Source organism: Erythrolamprus reginae, chromosome 1 (assembly GCF_031021105.1).
Source record: "Erythrolamprus reginae isolate rEryReg1 chromosome 1, rEryReg1.hap1, whole genome shotgun sequence".
In the NCBI taxonomy this organism is placed as follows: Eukaryota; Metazoa; Chordata; class Lepidosauria; order Squamata; family Dipsadidae; genus Erythrolamprus; species Erythrolamprus reginae.
In genome coordinates, this window is record NC_091950.1 from 390,185,641 (window position 1) to 390,204,792 (window position 19,152).

The window sequence follows — 19,152 nt, forward strand, 5'->3', positions numbered from 1 at the left end:
TTATTTTAAAACCAATCATACATACAAACATACCATACAAAAATTGTAAAGGCCTAGGGAGAAAGAATATCTCAGTTCCCCCACGCCTGACGACAGAGATGGGTTTTAAGAAGCTTACGAAAGGCAAGGAGGGTGGGGGCAATTCTAATCTCTGGGGGGAGTTGGTTTCAGAGCGCCGGGGCCGCCACAGAGAAGGCTCTTCCCCTGGGTCCCGCCAAATGACATTTAAACAATGACGGGACCCGGAGAAGGCCCACTTTGTGAGACCTAATTGGTTGCTGGGATTCGTGCAGCAGAAGGCAGTCCCTGAGATAATCTGGTCCCGTGCCATGAAGGGCTTTATAGGTCATAACCAACACTTTGAATTGTGACCGAAAACTGATCGGCAACCAATGCAGACTGCAAAGTGTTGGTGTAACATGGGCATATTTCGGGAAGCCCATGATTGCTCTCGCAGCTGCATTCTGCACGATCTGAAGTTTCCAAACACTTTTCAAAGGTAGCCCCTTAAAGGTCTTGTTAGGAATGGGAGGTGGGTAACAGTTCCTTTTGAAAGAAGAAGACATTTCAGAGCCTTACAGAAGCTTCTAATGTTTTCAACCATTCTGCTGTTGTCATATGGTGACAGAAATTAGGAGCTGCTTTTAAACCAACACGAAAGTCGTCATTTAGACCTTCGGGAATTCAAATTCTTGATTCACAACCTAGTACTAGTTTTAGGGAAGTACTAATACCAATATATAATGCCCTAAGCAGATCACATCTGGAGTACTGCATTTAATTCTGGTCACCTCATGACAAAAAGGAGAGGGGCGGCATACAAATCTAAATAATAAATAAATAAAAAAAATAGAAACTCTGGAATGGGTACAGAAGAGAGCAACAAAGATGATAAAGGGATTGGAAACCAAGACATACAAAGAGAGGTTGCTGGATCTGGGCATGGATAGTCTAGCGAAAAAGAGGATTGGGGGGGACATGATAGCAGTATATACAGTGATCCCTCGATTTTCGCGATATCGATCTTCGCGAAACGCTATATCGCGATTTTTCAAAAAATATTAATTAAAAATATTTTCCCACCCGATGACGTCACTCTCTTCCTTTCTCATCTTTCTTTCTCTCTCTCTTTCTCTATCTTGCTTCTTCCTCTCTCACACTCTCTTCCTCCCTCTCTCATCTCTTTCTTTCCTTCTCTCTCTTTCTCTATCTCTCCCCCTCTTGCTCTCGAGCGGCGGGCGGCGGGCGAGCGGCGGGCGGGCAGCAGCGAGGAGCTGAAGATTGGGGTTTCCCCTTTGCGTGGGCGGCGGGGAAGACCCAGGGAAGGTTCCTTCGGCCGCCCAGCAGCTGATCTGCTCGGCAGCGCCGCAGCAGCGAGGAGCCAAAGATTGGGGTTTCCCCTTTGCGTGGGCGGCGGGGAAGACCCAGGGAAGGTTCCTTCGGCCGCCCAGCAGCTGATCTGCTCGGCAGCGCTGCAGCAGTGAGGAGCCGAAGATCGGGGTTTCCCCTTTGCGTGGGCGGCGTGGAAACCCCGATCTTCGGCTCCTCGCTGCTGCGGTGCTGCCGAGCAGATCAGCTGCTGGGCGGCGGAAGGAACCTTCCCTGGGTCTTCCCAGGTGCGGAAGTAAAAACACCATCTGCGCATGCGCGGCCATGGAAAACAGGGCGCGCATGCGCAGATGGTGTTTTTACTTCCGCACCACTATATTGTGAAAAATCGATTATCGCAAGGGGTCTTGGAACGGAACCCTCGCGATAATCGAGGGATCACTGTAGGTACTAAAGAAGTTGCCACAGAGAGGAGGGAGTCACATTATTTTCCAGGGCACCAGTGGCCCAGAGTAGGAGCAACAGATGGAAACTGACCGAGGAGAGATTCAACCTGGATATAAGGATGAACTTTCTGACGGTGAAGGTGATCAACCAGTGGAACAGCTTCCCTGTGGAGGTTGTGAATGCTCCAATGCTTGAAACTTTCAAGGGGAGATTGGACTACCATTTATCTGGGGTGGTATATGATCTCCTGCTTGAGCAAAGGGTTGCACTAGATGACCTACAGGGTCCCTTCCAACTCTAATAAAATAAATATTACAAAAGTGAACAAATATTTTGGAAATTAGTAAGATTTGCTTGCATCTTTGCCCTCCCTTACTTAACTTAACCTGTAGTTGTGGGCAGTCTACCTCTCCCCCCTTTAAAAAAAAGAAAAAAAGAAAAATCAAGAAAACCTTGTCAAGGCTTGGCTTCATCCCAACCAGTACAGTCTTTTTTTTTTTTTGGCAAATTGTGTAAATATATCTGGAAATGAAATAGTTGCAACCAACACTGTTCTGCTGGGCTCTCTGGTAGGAGCCTCCCGAAAATTCAAGGGTACAAATTTCAGACACACACATGTTTGAAAATTCAAAACAATGTTCTTTATCCCCAAAGTCAAAATAAACTAAGCACTCTTTTTGTATTGCAAAGAGCCCTCGTCCCAAAACAACTGAGTAGTCTGTACAATGTCCCTTAAGCAGTCATTAAGTATTTAGCTAGCAGCTGTGAAGAAACTTCACACCCCTTCTTCTTCCAACGAAGTGAGACACACACACACACACACGTTGCTCTGCTTTGTTTTCAAAGGCGTGAAAAATCAACAAAGTCCAGAAACCAACAACACAGGATTCCTGATGAACTGCCATCAAATACTCTTCCACAACGGCCAAACCCACATGCTGCTATTTATAGCAGCAGCCCTAATTACTGGAGCCCCACCCAAACACAGGTGGCCACTCTAATCTCCTGTAATATGTCCTTACTTGGTCTCTTCTATGCATAATTCTGCACTTGCATGGATCCATCCAAAACATCTTCATCCAAATCAATGGAACATAAGGGAGATTGACTGCCTGGGCTGTGTGCCAAGCCCCCCTCTGCTGAGTCATTCCCACCTTCTTCTTCATCCGAGGAAACTAAACTCTGAACTGATTCTGTCGGCAATAACACAGGCCTGTGACATGTTGAAATTTCCCCTGCATCCACCTCCCCATTCCCTGGGGCAGGAGCTGGGCCAGAGCCAACCACAACACAGCACAGTCTTCATCTTCATCTTGTGGACACCAAGCAGCTAAATGGTTGAACAATAGAAGGTATAACTGGGCCATCATCCTGATAGTACTGTAGCCCAGAGGTGGAGCTCTTGCCTCACAATCAGGAGGTTGTGAGTTCAATCCTAGGCAGAAGAAAAATGTAGGTTCTTCTGCTTGGGCAGGGGCTGGTCTAGATGACCTGCAAGGTCCCTTCCAACTCAAAGGGGTGTGTGCATAAGCACACCAGTGTTCCTACCATCTTCATTTCCCCCCATACCCATTTACAGTGTTCATATTTATGTTTATATTATACCTGTTATCTTGTAAATGTTTGACAAAGTAAATAAAAATAAAATAATAGAAATAAAAAATAATAAAAATCATCACCGTCGTAATAATGATGGTGATGAAGAAGGTGAAATTGAAACAATGGCATCTTCTAGATTACTTAGAAAAAACCTCTTGCTGGTGGGCTTTCAGAGGAGCCTGTGTGAAACTGCCTTAAGATCTATTTGGCTTCTGTAACCTACTGATCATTATATATACTCAAATCAAGAAGAACCCATTGTTTCCACCTCATCTAACATGGTCCTCGTGTCTTTACTCTCTTGGGGACAACTTGCAAAAGGTCTGTTCCTTCAGCAGTGCCCTTGGAAGTTTACTCAAGGTGGAGCCAATTATGGAAATTTGTTATCGCTGTATAATGAGGAGTCCATGCGTCATGGCACAGAGCAGAAAAAGGCTATTCAAATGAATATTAATGATCTGTCAATTGCATTTTCTAATTGTACAGAGGTTCTACTGCCAGCACGATGGAGACTGGTCTAGTTAGCCAGTTTTATTCATTCATTCTGACTCTTAAACTGCCCAGCCATGTCAGCAGATAGAAAATTAGCAATTGAAGTTACAGATGAAAGGTTACATCTCCTAATGTTGAGAACAGCATTAATGACCACGTTCTTACATCTTACTGATGTTAGCCTGAACCATAGGTAATGAACCAAAAGAACAATTGTGGTTGTCATAATCTCAAGCCACTTGCTAAAGGCACACATTATCTGTCTGACTGCCCATCTGTCCACCCATCCACTCACCGTGCAAAGTATGGATTGGGTGGCTAACACAGACTTAAAAGCATAAACAAGATTAAGAATGAACATAAAAACAATGAAAACAAAATATAAAATAGCACCAACGTAGACCAAATATAACATATTCAACAACTCAAGCTGTTTACTAATTGGGCTCACTCTAAAACCAGACACAGTACCTGCAGGAAACAAAATGCTAAAAAGTTTTTAAGTTTGGGAAGAACAACAGGGTTGTCTCCTCTAAATCTCAGGGATATGCTATTCCTGGAGGGAAAGGCAAGGCTCCAGGTTCCTGTTAGATGGTGTTGTTTTATAAAAGGAACCCAAAGCATCTCTATTCTCTGAGATATTGGGGGACAGGCGACACCTTCTATTGAGGTGCAGAATAAACCTATTTACTGGAAAGTCCCTTCCTTCCTTCCTTCTTTCCTTCCTTCCTTCCCTCCCTCTCTCCCTTCAATTGACAAGAATTCAGTCTTCACACTAAGATGGGAAGTTGTCAATGATGAGGGGGAATCAACAGATGAATGTCATATAAAAGGAGTTTTAATGGAGAACAATCACTATGTACTCATGGATGTCCACAGAAAAGGTCATAGGTGCAGTGGCAGTACAGTACCTCTACATATGAACTTAATTTGTTCCATGACCAGATTCTTAAGTAGAAAAGTTTATGAGAAGAACCATTTTTTCCCATAGGAATCAATGTAAAAGCAAATAATGCATGCGATTGGGGAAACCACAGGGAGGATGGAGGACCTGTTTCCTCCCAGGAGATTCCCAGACAGACCCCATGGAGGCTTCTCCCCACCTTTTCTGGCCCAGTTTCCTCCCAGGAGATTCCCAGACAGATCCCATGGAGGCTTCTCCCTGCCTTTTCCGGTTACAGTTTTGGAGACTTGTAAGTGGAAAATGGCTCTTGAGAAGAGGCAAAAAACCCTCTTGAACACCTGGTTCTTATCTAGAAAAGTTCATAAGTAGAGGCGTTTGTAGGTAGAGGTACCACTGTACTTCTTGTCCTGCCACAGGTGGAAGAAATTAAAGATAGCAGAATCCACCAAAGTAGAGTGCAGACTAAACACCAGCCCAACATGCAGGCAAAATTGAAATCTGGAAAAGAATGATTTAAAATGGCTTCATTCTGGCTAGTTTAGGTATGACAGTCAGAGGCTTGGGGCTAAAGTGTAGAAAAATCTCACTTTTTCCCAGATTATTCCTGGTTTGTGTATATCACTTTTGATCACAGTATTTTATTGTGGCAATGTTATAGACATGTCTTTATTTCAGCAAAGGATTTAATCACAAAGTACACCAGTACCCTAATTATGTCTTGCTGGCATGAATATTGAATGAAATGCCACAAGGTTTGATGCATGGATCCTTTATTGTTCAACATTAAGTGAGAAATGAAATCACCTTAGAGGATAGGGTCCCCTAATCAACTTATTCAGAGGAAGCAACTTGGATAAACAGGAAAACATTTCAAACCCAAAAAGAAAAGACTTTCTTGTTCGGGTTCGGGAAGTTCGGACGAACTTTAGGCAAAATTCGGCTGAACCGAACCGAACCAAACCCAAACCTGAACCCGAACCAGAACGGGGAATCCCACCAAGAGATTCTGGGGGCGGAGCTTTGACGTCACGTATACCGGCAGGTTGCTAAGGACGCCAAGGTGATCACTTCCTGGATTCCATGGAATCCAGGAAGTGATCACCTTGACATCCTTAGCAACCTGCCGGTGATGTCAAGGCTCCGCCCCTGGAATCTCTACGTGGGAGGGATTCCCCAGCTCCTTCAAAGGAATAACATTGTTATTTTTACGAGAAAGAACACCGCAGCGGTGCTGCAAGCAAAGGGTGGTCCTTTCACGTAAAAATAAACATGTTTATTTTTACATGAAGACCTCCCTTTGAAGGAGCTGGGGAATCCCTCCCACGAAGAGATTCCGAGGGTGGAGCCTTGATGTCACCGGCAGGTTGCTAAGGAATCCAGGAAGGGATCACCTTGGCGTCCTTAGCAACCTGCCGGTATACATGATGTCAAAGCTCCATCCCCGGAATCTCTTGGTGGGGTTCCCTGTTCGGGTTTGGGTTCGGTTCGGATTCGGCCGAATTTTGCCTAAAGTTCATCCAAACTTGCCGAACCCGAACACCGTTGGGTTTGCCCATCACTACTTATTGGGAGAATTAAATATGCTTTTAGATAAATCCCTTTATTTGCTCTGTTGGGAAAGTTACACTGCTATACCTACATCTCCAGTAATGTCTTTCCCAATAAGCTGGAACCTTGTGGGGAATATATAAGAGCCACGGGGGTGCAGTGGTTAGGGTGCAGTACTGCAGGCTACTTCTACTGATCACCAGCTGCCAGCCATTTGACAGATCAAATCTCACCAGGCTCAAGGTTGACTCAGCTTTCCATCCTTCTGAGGTGGGTAAAATGAGGACCCAGATTGTTGGGGGCAATATATGCTGACTCTGTAAACTGCTTAGAGAGGCCTGTAAAGCACTGTGAAGCAGTATCTAAGTTTAAATGCTAAATGCTAAACATCTTTGGTGGAAATTAATAAAAGCAGGGTGTGAAGTTAAGAGTGTAAGCAAAGGGACCAGGGGAGGAAGGTTACAGATTTTTGAGCATTTCTGTTGAATTTATTTAATGCCTTCTTGCTCCAATGGCAACTATTAGGCAGCTCAATTAGGTCAAATAATACCAGAGTCAAAATCAAGGGTGTTGGGAGGACAAGACAAAATTCCAGTGAGAAAGCTCTGACGATGGCATTATGCAAACAAGGTAACTTACATATCTATGTCCGATGGTCAACCTCTATGATAATGTCACATTGCAAGTTGTTGTCATTTTGATGTCGTTGTGGTTTGCTGACCACATCACAGTCAGTTAGCTATAGTGCGGAATGAAGTGTCCGCATAGTAACAGCCGGCTGCTAGAGCCGCGTTCGCTGGTCCCTATCCAGGGTGCTGATTGGGCACGTATGCCCCAGTTACATTGTAAGCGGGAAAGTTCCTCTGTTTTGATTGGAGGCTGCCTCAGGCAGCTAGCTGTATAAAAGCCTGTGTATTGATTTTATCTGTAAGCCTGTACCTGCCTCTGCTGGCACGTTGATTCGATTAAACCTTCATGTTTGAATAAGGCCTCAGTTATTATACGGAAGGCACCAGATTAGAATCTGGGAGATTGTGAGTTCTAGTCCTGCCATAGGCACAAAGCAGCTATGTGACCCAAATCTTCTCCTAGCCTTAGGAAGCAGGCGGTGGCAAACCATTTCCAAATATTGCCAACAAAATCTGCATGAATTTCTTCAGGTAGTTACCAGGAGTCAAAACTGATTTGCAAGAACATTTCTTTGCTGGTGGATAGGACACAGGGATATTTCAGAATTACCACAGTGGAAAGGACAAGTTATAATGTCAATGATGGGCAGGAGACTTATTTTACCTTGCTATCAGGATGACATCCATGTTTGAAAGAGGCCCTGCTTTCTGGAATTTGGGGTTGGGATGGGGGGAATGTGTACTGAGACCAAACTAGCTGCATTTCAAAAAAGCTTGCACATCAGGCAAGACATATACAGAACATGAACATACAATAGTACCTCGTGATATGAACCCCTTGTCATACGAACTTTCCAAGATAAAAACCTGGGGTTCGGAAATTCTTTGCCTCTTCTTACAAACTTTTTCCGCCTTACGAACCCGCCACCCGAACGCTGAACCTGGAAGTTTGGCAAAAGTTCAGGTTTGGGTGGCCACCAAGAAGCCCCGCCGCCCGGCTGTCGCCTTTTGAAACAGCCAGGGGGCTTCTCGGTGTCCTCCCAAACCCGAATGCCAAACCCGAACTTTTGCCGAACTTCCGGGTTCGGTGTTCGGGAGGCTGCCAAGAAGCCCCGCCGCCTGGCTGTTGCCTTTTGAAACAGCTGGGGGGGGGGTCTCCTGAACGCCGAACCCAGAAGTTCAGCAAAAGTTCGGGTTCGGGGTTCGGGTTCGGGAGGACGCTGAGAAGCCCCGCCACTCGGCTGTCAGCTTTGCAAAAGAGCCATGGAACTGTCAGCAGGTCGGGAGGCTCAAACGGAGGTGGGGAATCCCAATAGGGAATTCCATGGGTGGAGCTTTGATGTCACAGAGACCTCCTTCCTGGCTGGCCGAAACGTGGACTCCAGGAAGGGCGTCTTCATGACAGGTGACAGCCAGGTGACAGCCAGGTGGCGGTGCCCAGTGGAGCGCCGTTCTTGCATTTTTTTTCTTGCACGCATTAATTGATTTTACATTGTTTCCTATGGGAAACATTGTTTCGTCTTACGAACTTTTTGCCTTACGAACCTCCTCCGGGAACCAATTAAGTTCGTAAAACGAGATATTACTGTATATGCAAAGATAATTGCTGGGATTACTCACCAGAAGACTGAAGTCATCTTGGTGGCTGTACAGATGTCTGTGGCAGTTCAGACAGTCCTTCCGGCAGTCACCGCGGACATAGGCCAGCAAGCAGAATGACAAGATCCCCCACAATAGCATCCTCATGATGTCACGTTAGAAGCTATATGAGAAGCAATTAGAGAATGATTATTTCCAGTAAGAAAAAGCTAGGAAATGTGCTATCATTGACACAACCACATCAACAGCCACCTTCCTGAATCTCTGCAAAGCAACTTGCTCTCTGGCTTTTATTCTTTTCATTAAAATATGAATATGATAAAGAAACTGGCATGTTACTAAGTTAAGAACGATCCTCCAGCACAGTGAAGGACTGCAAAAAATTTTACTACCACACTGTGGGTGTGGCTTTTTTGTGGGTGTGGCTTGCCAGCCATGTGACCTGGTGGGAGTGGCTTCATGATCATGTGATTGACTTAAAGGTGGCCAACTTGAAATCACTCACGTCAAAGATTTGGGTTAGGGTTAGGGTACCTGGCATCACCTCAAAGAGATATAATTTCCCTATCTATTTACTATTACTGAACATTCAAAATATACTATTTAATTCTATGTATATATGCCATAAGTATACATACATATTACGCACAGGCTCACAAAAATATATATTATCTACTATATGTTCTGTTGAGCTCTCTGGTAGAATCCTCCCGAAAATTCACAGATACAAATTTCAGACACACACACGTTTGAAAATTCAAAACAATGTTCTTTATACCGAAAATTCAAATAAACTAAGCACTCTTTTTGTATAGCAAAGAGCACTCATCTCCAAACAAACTGGTAATTTGTACAAGTCTCTTATCAGTTCTGAGATACTTAGCTTGCAGCTGTGAGGTAATTCACAGCCCTTCTTCTTTCACAAAGTGAAACACACTTTGCTCTGGTTTAGTTTCAAAGCGGGGAAAAATCAGCACACAATGGTCGAAGTCAGCAAGGCAGGCATGAAACACAATGATCAGATAATCCTCCACAATGGCCAAACCCACAGGCTGCTATTTATAGCAGCCTCACTAATTACCACAGCCCCACCCAACCACAGGTGGCCTCATTTTCTTTGATAATAATCTCTCAGTTGTTGCTGCCTATGCATCGCTATCCGCATTAACTCTTGTTCCGAATCCAAGGAGGAACTAGATAATTGATCTCCTTCTGAGCTGTCTGCCACACTCTCCTCTTCCCTGTCACTCATGTCTTCTTGGTCAGAGGAGCCTTCATCAGCAGATTCCACCGGGAGCAAAGCAGGCCTGCGGCATGTGGATGTCTCCCCCACATCCACAGTCCTTGGGGCAGGAGCTGGGCCAGAGCTAACCACAACACTATATAAACTGTATGTGTATGTACACATACACACACACAGCTCTTCTAAAATTACACACATTCAACCTCATTTACTGTGACAGAAAAAACAAACAGCTGCTCCGAGTCCTTGGAGAAGGGCAGCATACAAATCTAATTATTATTATTATTATTATTATTATTATTATTATTATTAATAATAATACCCAGAGCCCAGAAAGGAAAAAAAATATCAAAATTTTTCTACTGGTTCTCTGTACCTGACCAAACTTTTTCTACCAGTTCTGTGTATCTGACTGTACCTGTAGGAGCCCATCACTGCTCCAGCATCAACTCTAGTTACAAAAATGCTTCTGGTTCCACATGAAACATAGAATTTTTAGAAAATAAAAAAGTTGAAGGTTTACTAGAAAGTATATTGTTTAGGACTATGCCCACCTCCTCAAAAAGAAATCACTTGAAGTAAGATGGAGGTGAAAACAACCATCTTCAGGGATTTCAGAAGAAGACAGGAAATAAACTACTGGTTCATTTCATTCGCAGCCATTTTGTAATCAGTCAAGCCTCTCTCCCTACATCTCCAGAAACCATTTTGTTAGGGCACCCATCACCTGCTCTTAAAATTCCAGATATATCCAGGAGGACTGTCAGAAGAAAAGACATATTTCATTGCAAAGAAAGACCTGAGATACGTATTTTGTTTCATCATTTGTCATTTTTATGCTCAGGTTTGTTTCTGCACTACTAAGAAAAAATGTGAGCACAAAATAAGAAAGATGTTATATACTGGCTCATTCATATGATCTGCTTACTGAATTAATCTATATTTCTGGGATTGCATAAATGCTGAATCTTAAACTAATCTCTCTCTCTTTCTCTGTGTGTGCGCGTATGCACGCTTTAAGCACTAATGGAGGTTGCCATGCTGGGCAAATATAATAATAATAATAATAATAAATAAATAAATATCTCCTAAGTTTTTGATTTGATTAAGAGTATTGCGAGAATGCAAGGATTTGTTCATGCCTAAAAGGCACTGCTTTATAAATATATGTAAATGTACATTCAAAGCAAGTCTATTAATGTCTTTATAAAACAGCATGACTCTGAATAAAAAAATAAAGGTAATTTTATCCTATTACGGAGTTTATAACTCATCATATTGAATTACTATGTTTGCATAACAATTGGTTTTATTTGGAAATCTATTCCCATGGACTATTCTAAACAAATATTTTTTCAAAAGTGGTTAATTATAATTATTTAATGTTTAAACCAAAATGTTGCATTCTTAAATTTGTTGGTTAATAATATATATTTCTAATTCAAACTATAAATTCAATTATTAAACATTATATAGAATTTTTTTTGCACTTTTGTATTTTAAAATTTAGTAATAAGTACTCAGTTGTGTCAGATTATAAATCCTCCTTAACCAGCATATATTTTCTGTCACAGAGTCAACCTTATGATCAGTCTGGATTTGGCATTTTTATCTACATATCATTTATTTATTTATTTTTATTTATTTATTTTGTCCAAAAACACAATAATACACAAAGGTTATAGAAGATATACTCGAAGTAAAATATATCAAGGAAAGAATAGAAGAGAAAATATAGGAATAGGAATATAGGAATCAATGAGGGAATAGAAGAAAAGTTAGAGGGATAGAAGAGAAGATATATGAAGATATAGGAGAGACAGTAGGACAGGGGATGGAAGGCATGCTATTTTCTTCTGGATCATAATGTTATAGTTCAAACTTAGATGCTGTCTATTTATTTTTTGGTAAAAATTATTGGCCGCCCACCTTACCATAGGATAACCTTATGGTTATTGTATGGTAAGCTTACATGGGTGGCTTACATCTGTATTTATCTGGTTACAGCTATTCAGGAGCAAAAGAGTGTGTGGTTCTTCTTTTTCTTATTACATACATGTTCTGGTATAAGCTCAACTTTTCCCAGTCAGATAACTCACACAACGAGATATCCCAGATCATTTTATTACTAGAATTCTCACAATATCTCACAGTTACTGCAATATCTTAAAGAGACATGCCTAAATACAGTCCAGCTATCTCTGTCTCTGGGGACAGCACAATGCATATGGACTCAGAAATTGTGCAAAATTTTGGAAATATTTGAAAAAAGATGCTTGAAGCACCTTACACCCAAACATAGCCCATCTCAGCAACTCCTGTGTAATCCAGGAAACAAAGCAGCTGATTTAAAAGGGGCACCATATGTGTTCCAAATCACCTTTTAAAAACTACTCTGAAGCGTTGCACACCCCTAATACATAAATACTTATCATACTTTATTTCTAATTTTTCAATATCTTACTGGTTTTCAAATTAGCCCATTAGCTGCATTGCAAAGATGTAATCTTGAAAGTAATTAAGATACTGTAAGATACACTGGCAATAACATATAGAAAACAGACGTAAATGAGATTAGTCTCCAAGAGTTTATTTATATTTTGTTGGAAATAAATCTGCAGATTGCCTTAAAATGGAACTGCACAGACTTTTGTAGGAATGATCTATAATAGACAAATGGAACTTTATTATCTAGATATAGTATACCTCTGTAATCCAGAGAGAAAAGGAATTATCTTCACATTAATATATTGTTATTGTTTTTAATTTTTTTATGGTTCAAAATTCCCAGTTACCTGGGAATCAGGCAGCCTAAAAGGTAATAAAAATCAGTTTTGCTATTTATTTCTGAGGCCACATAGCTACCAGATTTGGGTTTGATCAATCAGATTTTTTTCAGTTGCAAAAGACCCAGCAACTCACCTAACCCAGACCCTTTTTATAGCTTTCTACAAGTATCTCTTTCTCTACACCTGTGTGATTACCAGGTTGACAACTGGAATATCAAGCTCTGCCTTTCCATCCAGTTGAATCAGATCTGAGGATTCCAAAATGAAGCCAGACAATGTTAGATACTTTTGTGGAGATGGATTTGAAAAATAAGAGAGATGTCAGCATTATTGCAAATACAAGGAGTTTGTTTGTTTGTTTGTTTGTTTATTTGTTTATTTATTTATTTATTTATTTTGTCCAATACACAATGAGGGTTTTAGTGGGTATATATCTATATACACATAGTAAAATACATGATGAAGGTTATAGAGGAGATACTCATAGTAAAATATGTCTAAGAAAGAATAGAAAAGAAGATACAGTAATAGAACATATCAATGAAAGAGTAGAAGAAGAGATATAGGAATAAAAGAAAGGTATAGGAGATATAGGAGAGCAATAGGACAGGGGATGGAAGGCACTCTAGTGCACTTGTACTCGCCCCTTACTGACCTCTTAGGAATCTGGATAGGTCAACCATAGATAATCTAAGGGTAAATTGTTAGGGGTTTGGGGATGACACTATGGAGTCCGTTAATGAGTTCCACGCTTCCACAACTCGGTTACTGAAGTCATATTTTTTACAGCCAAGTTTGGAGCGGTTAATATTAAGTTTCAATCTGTTGTGTGCTCTTGTGTTGTTGTGGTTGAAGCTGAAGTAGTCGCCGACAGGCAGGACGTTGCAGCATATGATCTTGAATCTGTGAACAAGCTGTGCAAAGACTAACATTCAATGGATGGATTGTATCAGCTGTTAGGAAAAGCACTGCCACCCATGGTAGTGGGGAATGGAAGATGTCTCCCCTCCTTTCATTTGTATAAAAATCCAGGAAGAAAGTGCTATGCAATTATACATTCACTTAATCTAGCAGAATAGCCCCAGGCAATCCTTCCACCGAGGCTGTTAAAAAGGCTAAATTGTGTTGAGTATTCATGAGAATCTGTTCTTTTCATTTCTCTCTCTCTCTGTGTCTTCTTGTCTCTTTGTGTCTTTTGTGAAACTTCTCTGCTGTGTTTCATTGAATAAGAGAACAATGTCTCCCCACTAGGTTCAGGACCTTTTGACAGAAGACTGAAAAAAGTGCCCCCTGCCTAGAAGCAAGGAAATTCTTCTGATAGTCCACAGATTACTTATAAACTGCTCCTAATCCTACCTCTCTGCTGCCAAAGCTTTGAAGTGAACATTGTGTGAAGCAGCGTGCACAAAACAGCAATGTTATTTGCTCATCCCGGGGGAAAGAGATGCTATTTTCTGAATACGGCAGGAAATGTGCATTTGAATAATATTTCTGATAGTTGGAGACGTTTGGAACTATTTTCTAACACAACTGACTGCATATCAGATATTCTTGTCACAAAATTCCTATCAGAACAATGACAGCATTAGGCCAACTAATGAAAGGGTGCACAAATGTGCAAGCTCTTGAAATTTACAAATCTCTTCATTCAGACAATATTCTGCTAAGAGCAAGTTCAGTCCAGTCAGCGAAGCAGTGGAAGTGATGTGCTGGTGTCTGGAGGCTGTTGGGGTCTGGATGGGTGTCAACAGACTCAAACTCAACCCTGATAAGACAGAGTGGCTGTGGGTTTTGCCTCCCAAGGACAATTCTATCTGTCCGTCCATCACCTTGGTGGGGAGTCATTGACCCCCTCAGAGAGGGTCCGCAACTTGGGCGTCCTCCTCGATCCACAGCTCACATTAGAGAAACATCTTTCAGCTGTGGCGAGGGGGGCGTTTGCCCAGGTTCGCCTGGTGCACCAGTTGCGGCCCTATTTGGACCGGGAGTCACTGCTGACAGTCACTCATGCCCTCATCACCTCGAGGCTCGACTACTGCAATGCTCTCTACATGGGGCTACCTTTGAAAAGTGTTCGGAAACTTCAGATCGTGCAGATTGCAGCTGCAAGAGCAGTCATGGGCTTCCCCAAATATGCCCATGTTACACCAACACTCCGCAGTCTGCATTGGTTGCCAATCAGTTTCCGGTCACAATTCAAAGTGTTGGTTATGATCTATAAAGCCCTTCATGGCACCGGACCAGATTATCTCCGGGACCGCCTTCTGCTGCACAAATCCCAGCGACCAGTTAGGTCCCACAGATTGGGCCTTCTCCGGATCCCGTCAACTAAACAATGTCGTTTGGTGGGACCCCGGGGAAGAGCCTTCTCTGTGGCGGCCCCAGCCCTTTGGAACCAACTCCCCCCCAGAGATTAGAATTGCCCCCACCCTCCTCGCCTTTCGTAAACTTCTTAAAACCCACCTCTGCCGTCCGGCATGGGGGGAACTGAGATATTCTTTCCCCCTAGGCCTTTACAATTTACGCATGGTATGTCTGTATGTATGTCTGGTTTTTATAATAAGGTTTTTTTTAGTTATTTTAATATTGGATTGGATTGTTACATGTTGTTTTTATCATTGTTGTTAGCCGCCCTGAGTCTACGGACAGGGGCGGCATACAAATCCAATAAATAAGTAAGTAAGTAAGTAAGTAAGTAAATAAGTAAGTAAGTAAGTAAGTAAGCAAGCAAGCAAGCAAGCAAGCAAACAAACAAACAAACAAACAAACAAATAATAAATAAAATAAGTAAGTTGCAACGGGGAAGGAGATTTGGGAAAAGGTAGGCTTAGGAAAAAGCAACATGGAGATGAGAAGTGTCTGGGTGCACCTTTTGAATCTGCTTTGACTCTTAGTGATTGCCTGGTTTGATCCTTACATTTTCCTAGGCAAAGGTTTTTGGAAGAAGTTTGCCATTGCTTCCTTTCTTGGGTTGAGAGAGAAGGACCAGCTGGCTTTGGTCTGGTTTCTAGCTTGGTGCTACACTTAGTCCTTAAATTATGACCACAATTGGGAGCAGATTTTTTATTGCAAAGCAAGGCATTGGTTAAGTATTATATCAAAAAAACCCAAAAGTATGTTGTAGATTTCATACAAACACATACACGCACAAAATGTAATGGTTAAGAACTGTACAACAATGAAATTCTAACAGGGGAGGATATGGGTTCTTAATCTCTGGAAGTTTTAAAGAAGAAGCTGGAACAGCCATCTCTTGTGGATGGTTTTAAAAAGCCGCTCAGAGTCATTTTGGAGTGAGTGGCATATAAATACAACCAACCAACCAACCAATCAATGGCTTTCCTGCATTAATATGGCAGATTACTTGATTAATGTATGTGTTCTGAAACTTCAGATCGTGCAGAATGTGGTCAAGCGAGCAGTCATGGGCCCTCTCAGATACGCCCATGTCTCGTCAACACTCCGCGGCCTGCACTGGTTGCCGATCAGTTTCTGGACACAATTTAAAGTGTTGGCAATGACCTTTAAAGCCCTACATGGCATTGGACCAGAATACATCCGGAACTGCCTTCTGCCACTCGAATCCCAGCAGCCAATTAGGTCCCAAAGAGTTGGCCTTCTCTGGGTCCTGTCGACTAAACAATGTTGTCTGGCGAGACCTAGGGGAAGAGCCTCCTCTGTGAAGGCCCTGGCCCTCTGGAATCAACTCCCCCTGGAGATTTGAACTGCCCCCACCCTCCTCGCCTTCCGCAAGACTCTGAAGACTTATGTCGCCAGGCATGGGGAGATTAATGCGCTCCCTTCTGACTAGTAAGACTTGAGTATGGTATGATTGTGTAGTATCGATTGTTTTTTAATGATAGTGGGTTTTTACTTTTAGTTTTAACTATTAGATTTGTACTATATAGTTATTGTTGTGAGCTGCTCTGAGTCCTCAAAAAGGGGTGGCATACAAATCTAATAAATTGTTATTGTTATTGTTATTGTTATCGTTGTCATTATTATTATTATTATTATTATTATTATTATTATTATTTTCAGAGTATAAGAGGCACTTTAGTTTTTGGAGAGGAAAATAGGGAAAAAATAAATTGCCTACCAGGTATTCCTCTGGCTAGTCCTTAGTCTGGTCAGCTTCAGCACCTTAGTTTGCTGCTTTTGAGGATGTGTGCTTGTCTTTTTATCCCCTGTTGGGGATAAAAACCAGTTTCTCAAACACTTCACTTCTCTCTCTCTTCAGAAAGAGAAACAATGAGAGAAGCAGGCAAAAGGAAGATCACTTTGCTAGCAAAGCACATCACTCGTTAGCACTGGCCTTAGGCCAGGGCGGCTTCCCATTCACATCTCTGAAATCTTGCACGCACGCACGTCCCCTTGCAACATTTTGCTTCCTGTGCATGTGCAGAAGTAAAAACACACTGGGACACATGTGCAAGAGAACAGAAGCTGCGCGCGCAGCACAACTTTTGCTATCGGTGCACCGTCCTCAACTGTACCGGTAGCAACCCTCTACTGGCCTTAGGACTGAAAAAAGGCTTCTAAAGCCCAGAAGCCCAGCTGATTGTTGGAGAGAGCAGCTGTGAAAAAAGCAGGCAAAGGGAAGATCGCTTAGCTAGTAAAGCATAAAAGATCGCTTCACACATTAGCATCACGTTAGGGCTGAAAAAAAGCTTAGTAAAAGTGACATTCGGACACAGCCAACTTTTCAATCTCTTTGGGGGGTGGGTGGAAAGGTGCTTCTTATTCTCTGAAAAATATGGTACTTTTGTAATGCCTTTTGACTAGTGATGGGCAAACCCAACGGTGTTCGGGTTCGGCAAGTTCGGCTGAATTTTATGCAAAATTCGGCTGAAACCGAACCGAACCCGAACTTGAACCTGAACGGGGAATCCCTCCCATGAAGAGATTCCGGGGGCGGAGCTTTGACATCACCAACAGGTTGCTAAGGACGCCAAGGTGATCACTTCCTGGATTCCATGGAATCCAGGAAGTGATCACCTTGGCGTCCTTAGCAACCTGCCGATGATATCAAAACTCAGAATGCTGAACACGACCCTGAACTTTGGAAAAATTTCGGGTTCGTGTTCGGCATACCAAATACCGCAAAATTCGGTACGGACCCGAATTGTGCGGGTTCAGTTCGCCCATCACTACTTTTGACTCCACAATTCTAAGATTCTATGCTCAGTTAAAAATGCTAGCCATAGTTTAGCCAACCACAGCTTTCACAACCATAATATAACCTAAAGAGGACATGATGAAAGAAAGAAATTAAGGAGAGATTTCCTAGCAGTGAGGACAAGGGCGGGTTGCTCGCAGGATGAGGGGAGATGCCATTCTGGTAACAGAACTGGCAGTCGGGAGCCTCACCTGTCCAACCCTCCTGCTGTTGGGCTTGCTGCAAGCCAGCAAGCTGACCCAAGCCGCTTCCATGCCCCAAACTGATGGGCCAAATCTGTTCTGATGCTGCAGGGCCCACAACTCCTGCTGCAGTCTCCCTCCAGCCCTCCAAGCCCTCCAGCGACACGTACAAAACAGGGGTCCTGCGGACGCTGTCTAAGCCGCCACCATCCGCCAGCTATGTTTTCACGGGGAAGAACAGGCAAGCTTTTTTGAGCGTTTTGAGTTTTGTCAGTCATCCCTTCCTCTCCCCCTGCCGCCGATGGTGTCCCGCCGTACCTAACTCATGATCTGGTCACTTTACCTATGTAGATTCTTATTATTCCAAGTATTAGAGATGAATTCTAACATGGGTGGGGGCAATAGAGAGCAGCAAACAATTCTTTAGTTCAGTCCCTTGCTGCTGTTTTTTCTGAAATTTTGCAACGTTAATATGGTGCTTCCGTGGTAGAGAAAGAAAACGGATGGGCAAAACAACAACAACAGTGGAAACAATAAAATTGCCAGAGACCGGAAACAAAAATAAACTAACAAACAAGGTAGTTCTACATAATTCTAGAAATCTGGCCAACCTGATCAGACTTCCTCTCATTTCTGGGAAAACTACGTGGACATATCCTTGAGTCACCAGAAGTTGAGCTCAGCTTGAAGGAATTTTATCTCCTTTGCAGAGCCTGGGGGCTCTTCTGTAAATAAAGGCAATGTTTGATGTGACTGTTTTGTTTCCAGCATGCATTCAGTTAGCACCTGTATTAGCTCTGCTGTCTGCACCAGCACAGAGCAGGCCTGTCCATCTTCTGAAGGATAGCCCTTCAGCTATTAAGAAAATGCGACCACCTCCTTCTTTAAATCTCTCAAGAACTGTACAATGTTCTTGCAATGTTTTTTAAAAAAAGCTTAGTTGTTGAATATTATTGGGCCAATTGCTATGTCCCGCATAGCTTATCCCTGGGTATGTATATGTGGAGTTTATGGCACATTTTCAAACCACCGACATAAAAATAAGAATGTAGCAGTGTGATAAAATGTAACAACAGGTTATCAGTGGAAGCAATATGTCCAACGAGATGAGTAAAATCATCAAGCCGTTGAATGCTACTAAATATGCAATCATTAAAAGTCATTATGTACAAAGTGTATTCACGCATACTGGGAATGAATGAATTTCTCCTT

General features: G+C 42.5%; 1 protein-coding gene across 1 annotated transcript in view; it reads right to left on the bottom strand.

Annotated features, from left to right (window-relative positions):
* The window catches only part of PNOC (prepronociceptin), a 67,525-nt gene that overhangs the window by 5,311 nt on the left and 43,062 nt on the right, over positions 1-19,152 (bottom strand). The window contains exon 2 of the mRNA XM_070741826.1: positions 8,569-8,710. Coding sequence (XP_070597927.1) covers positions 8,569-8,694 — 126 coding nt within the window. The 5' untranslated portion in view covers positions 8,695-8,710. The remainder of the gene's footprint in view (positions 1-8,568; positions 8,711-19,152) is intronic.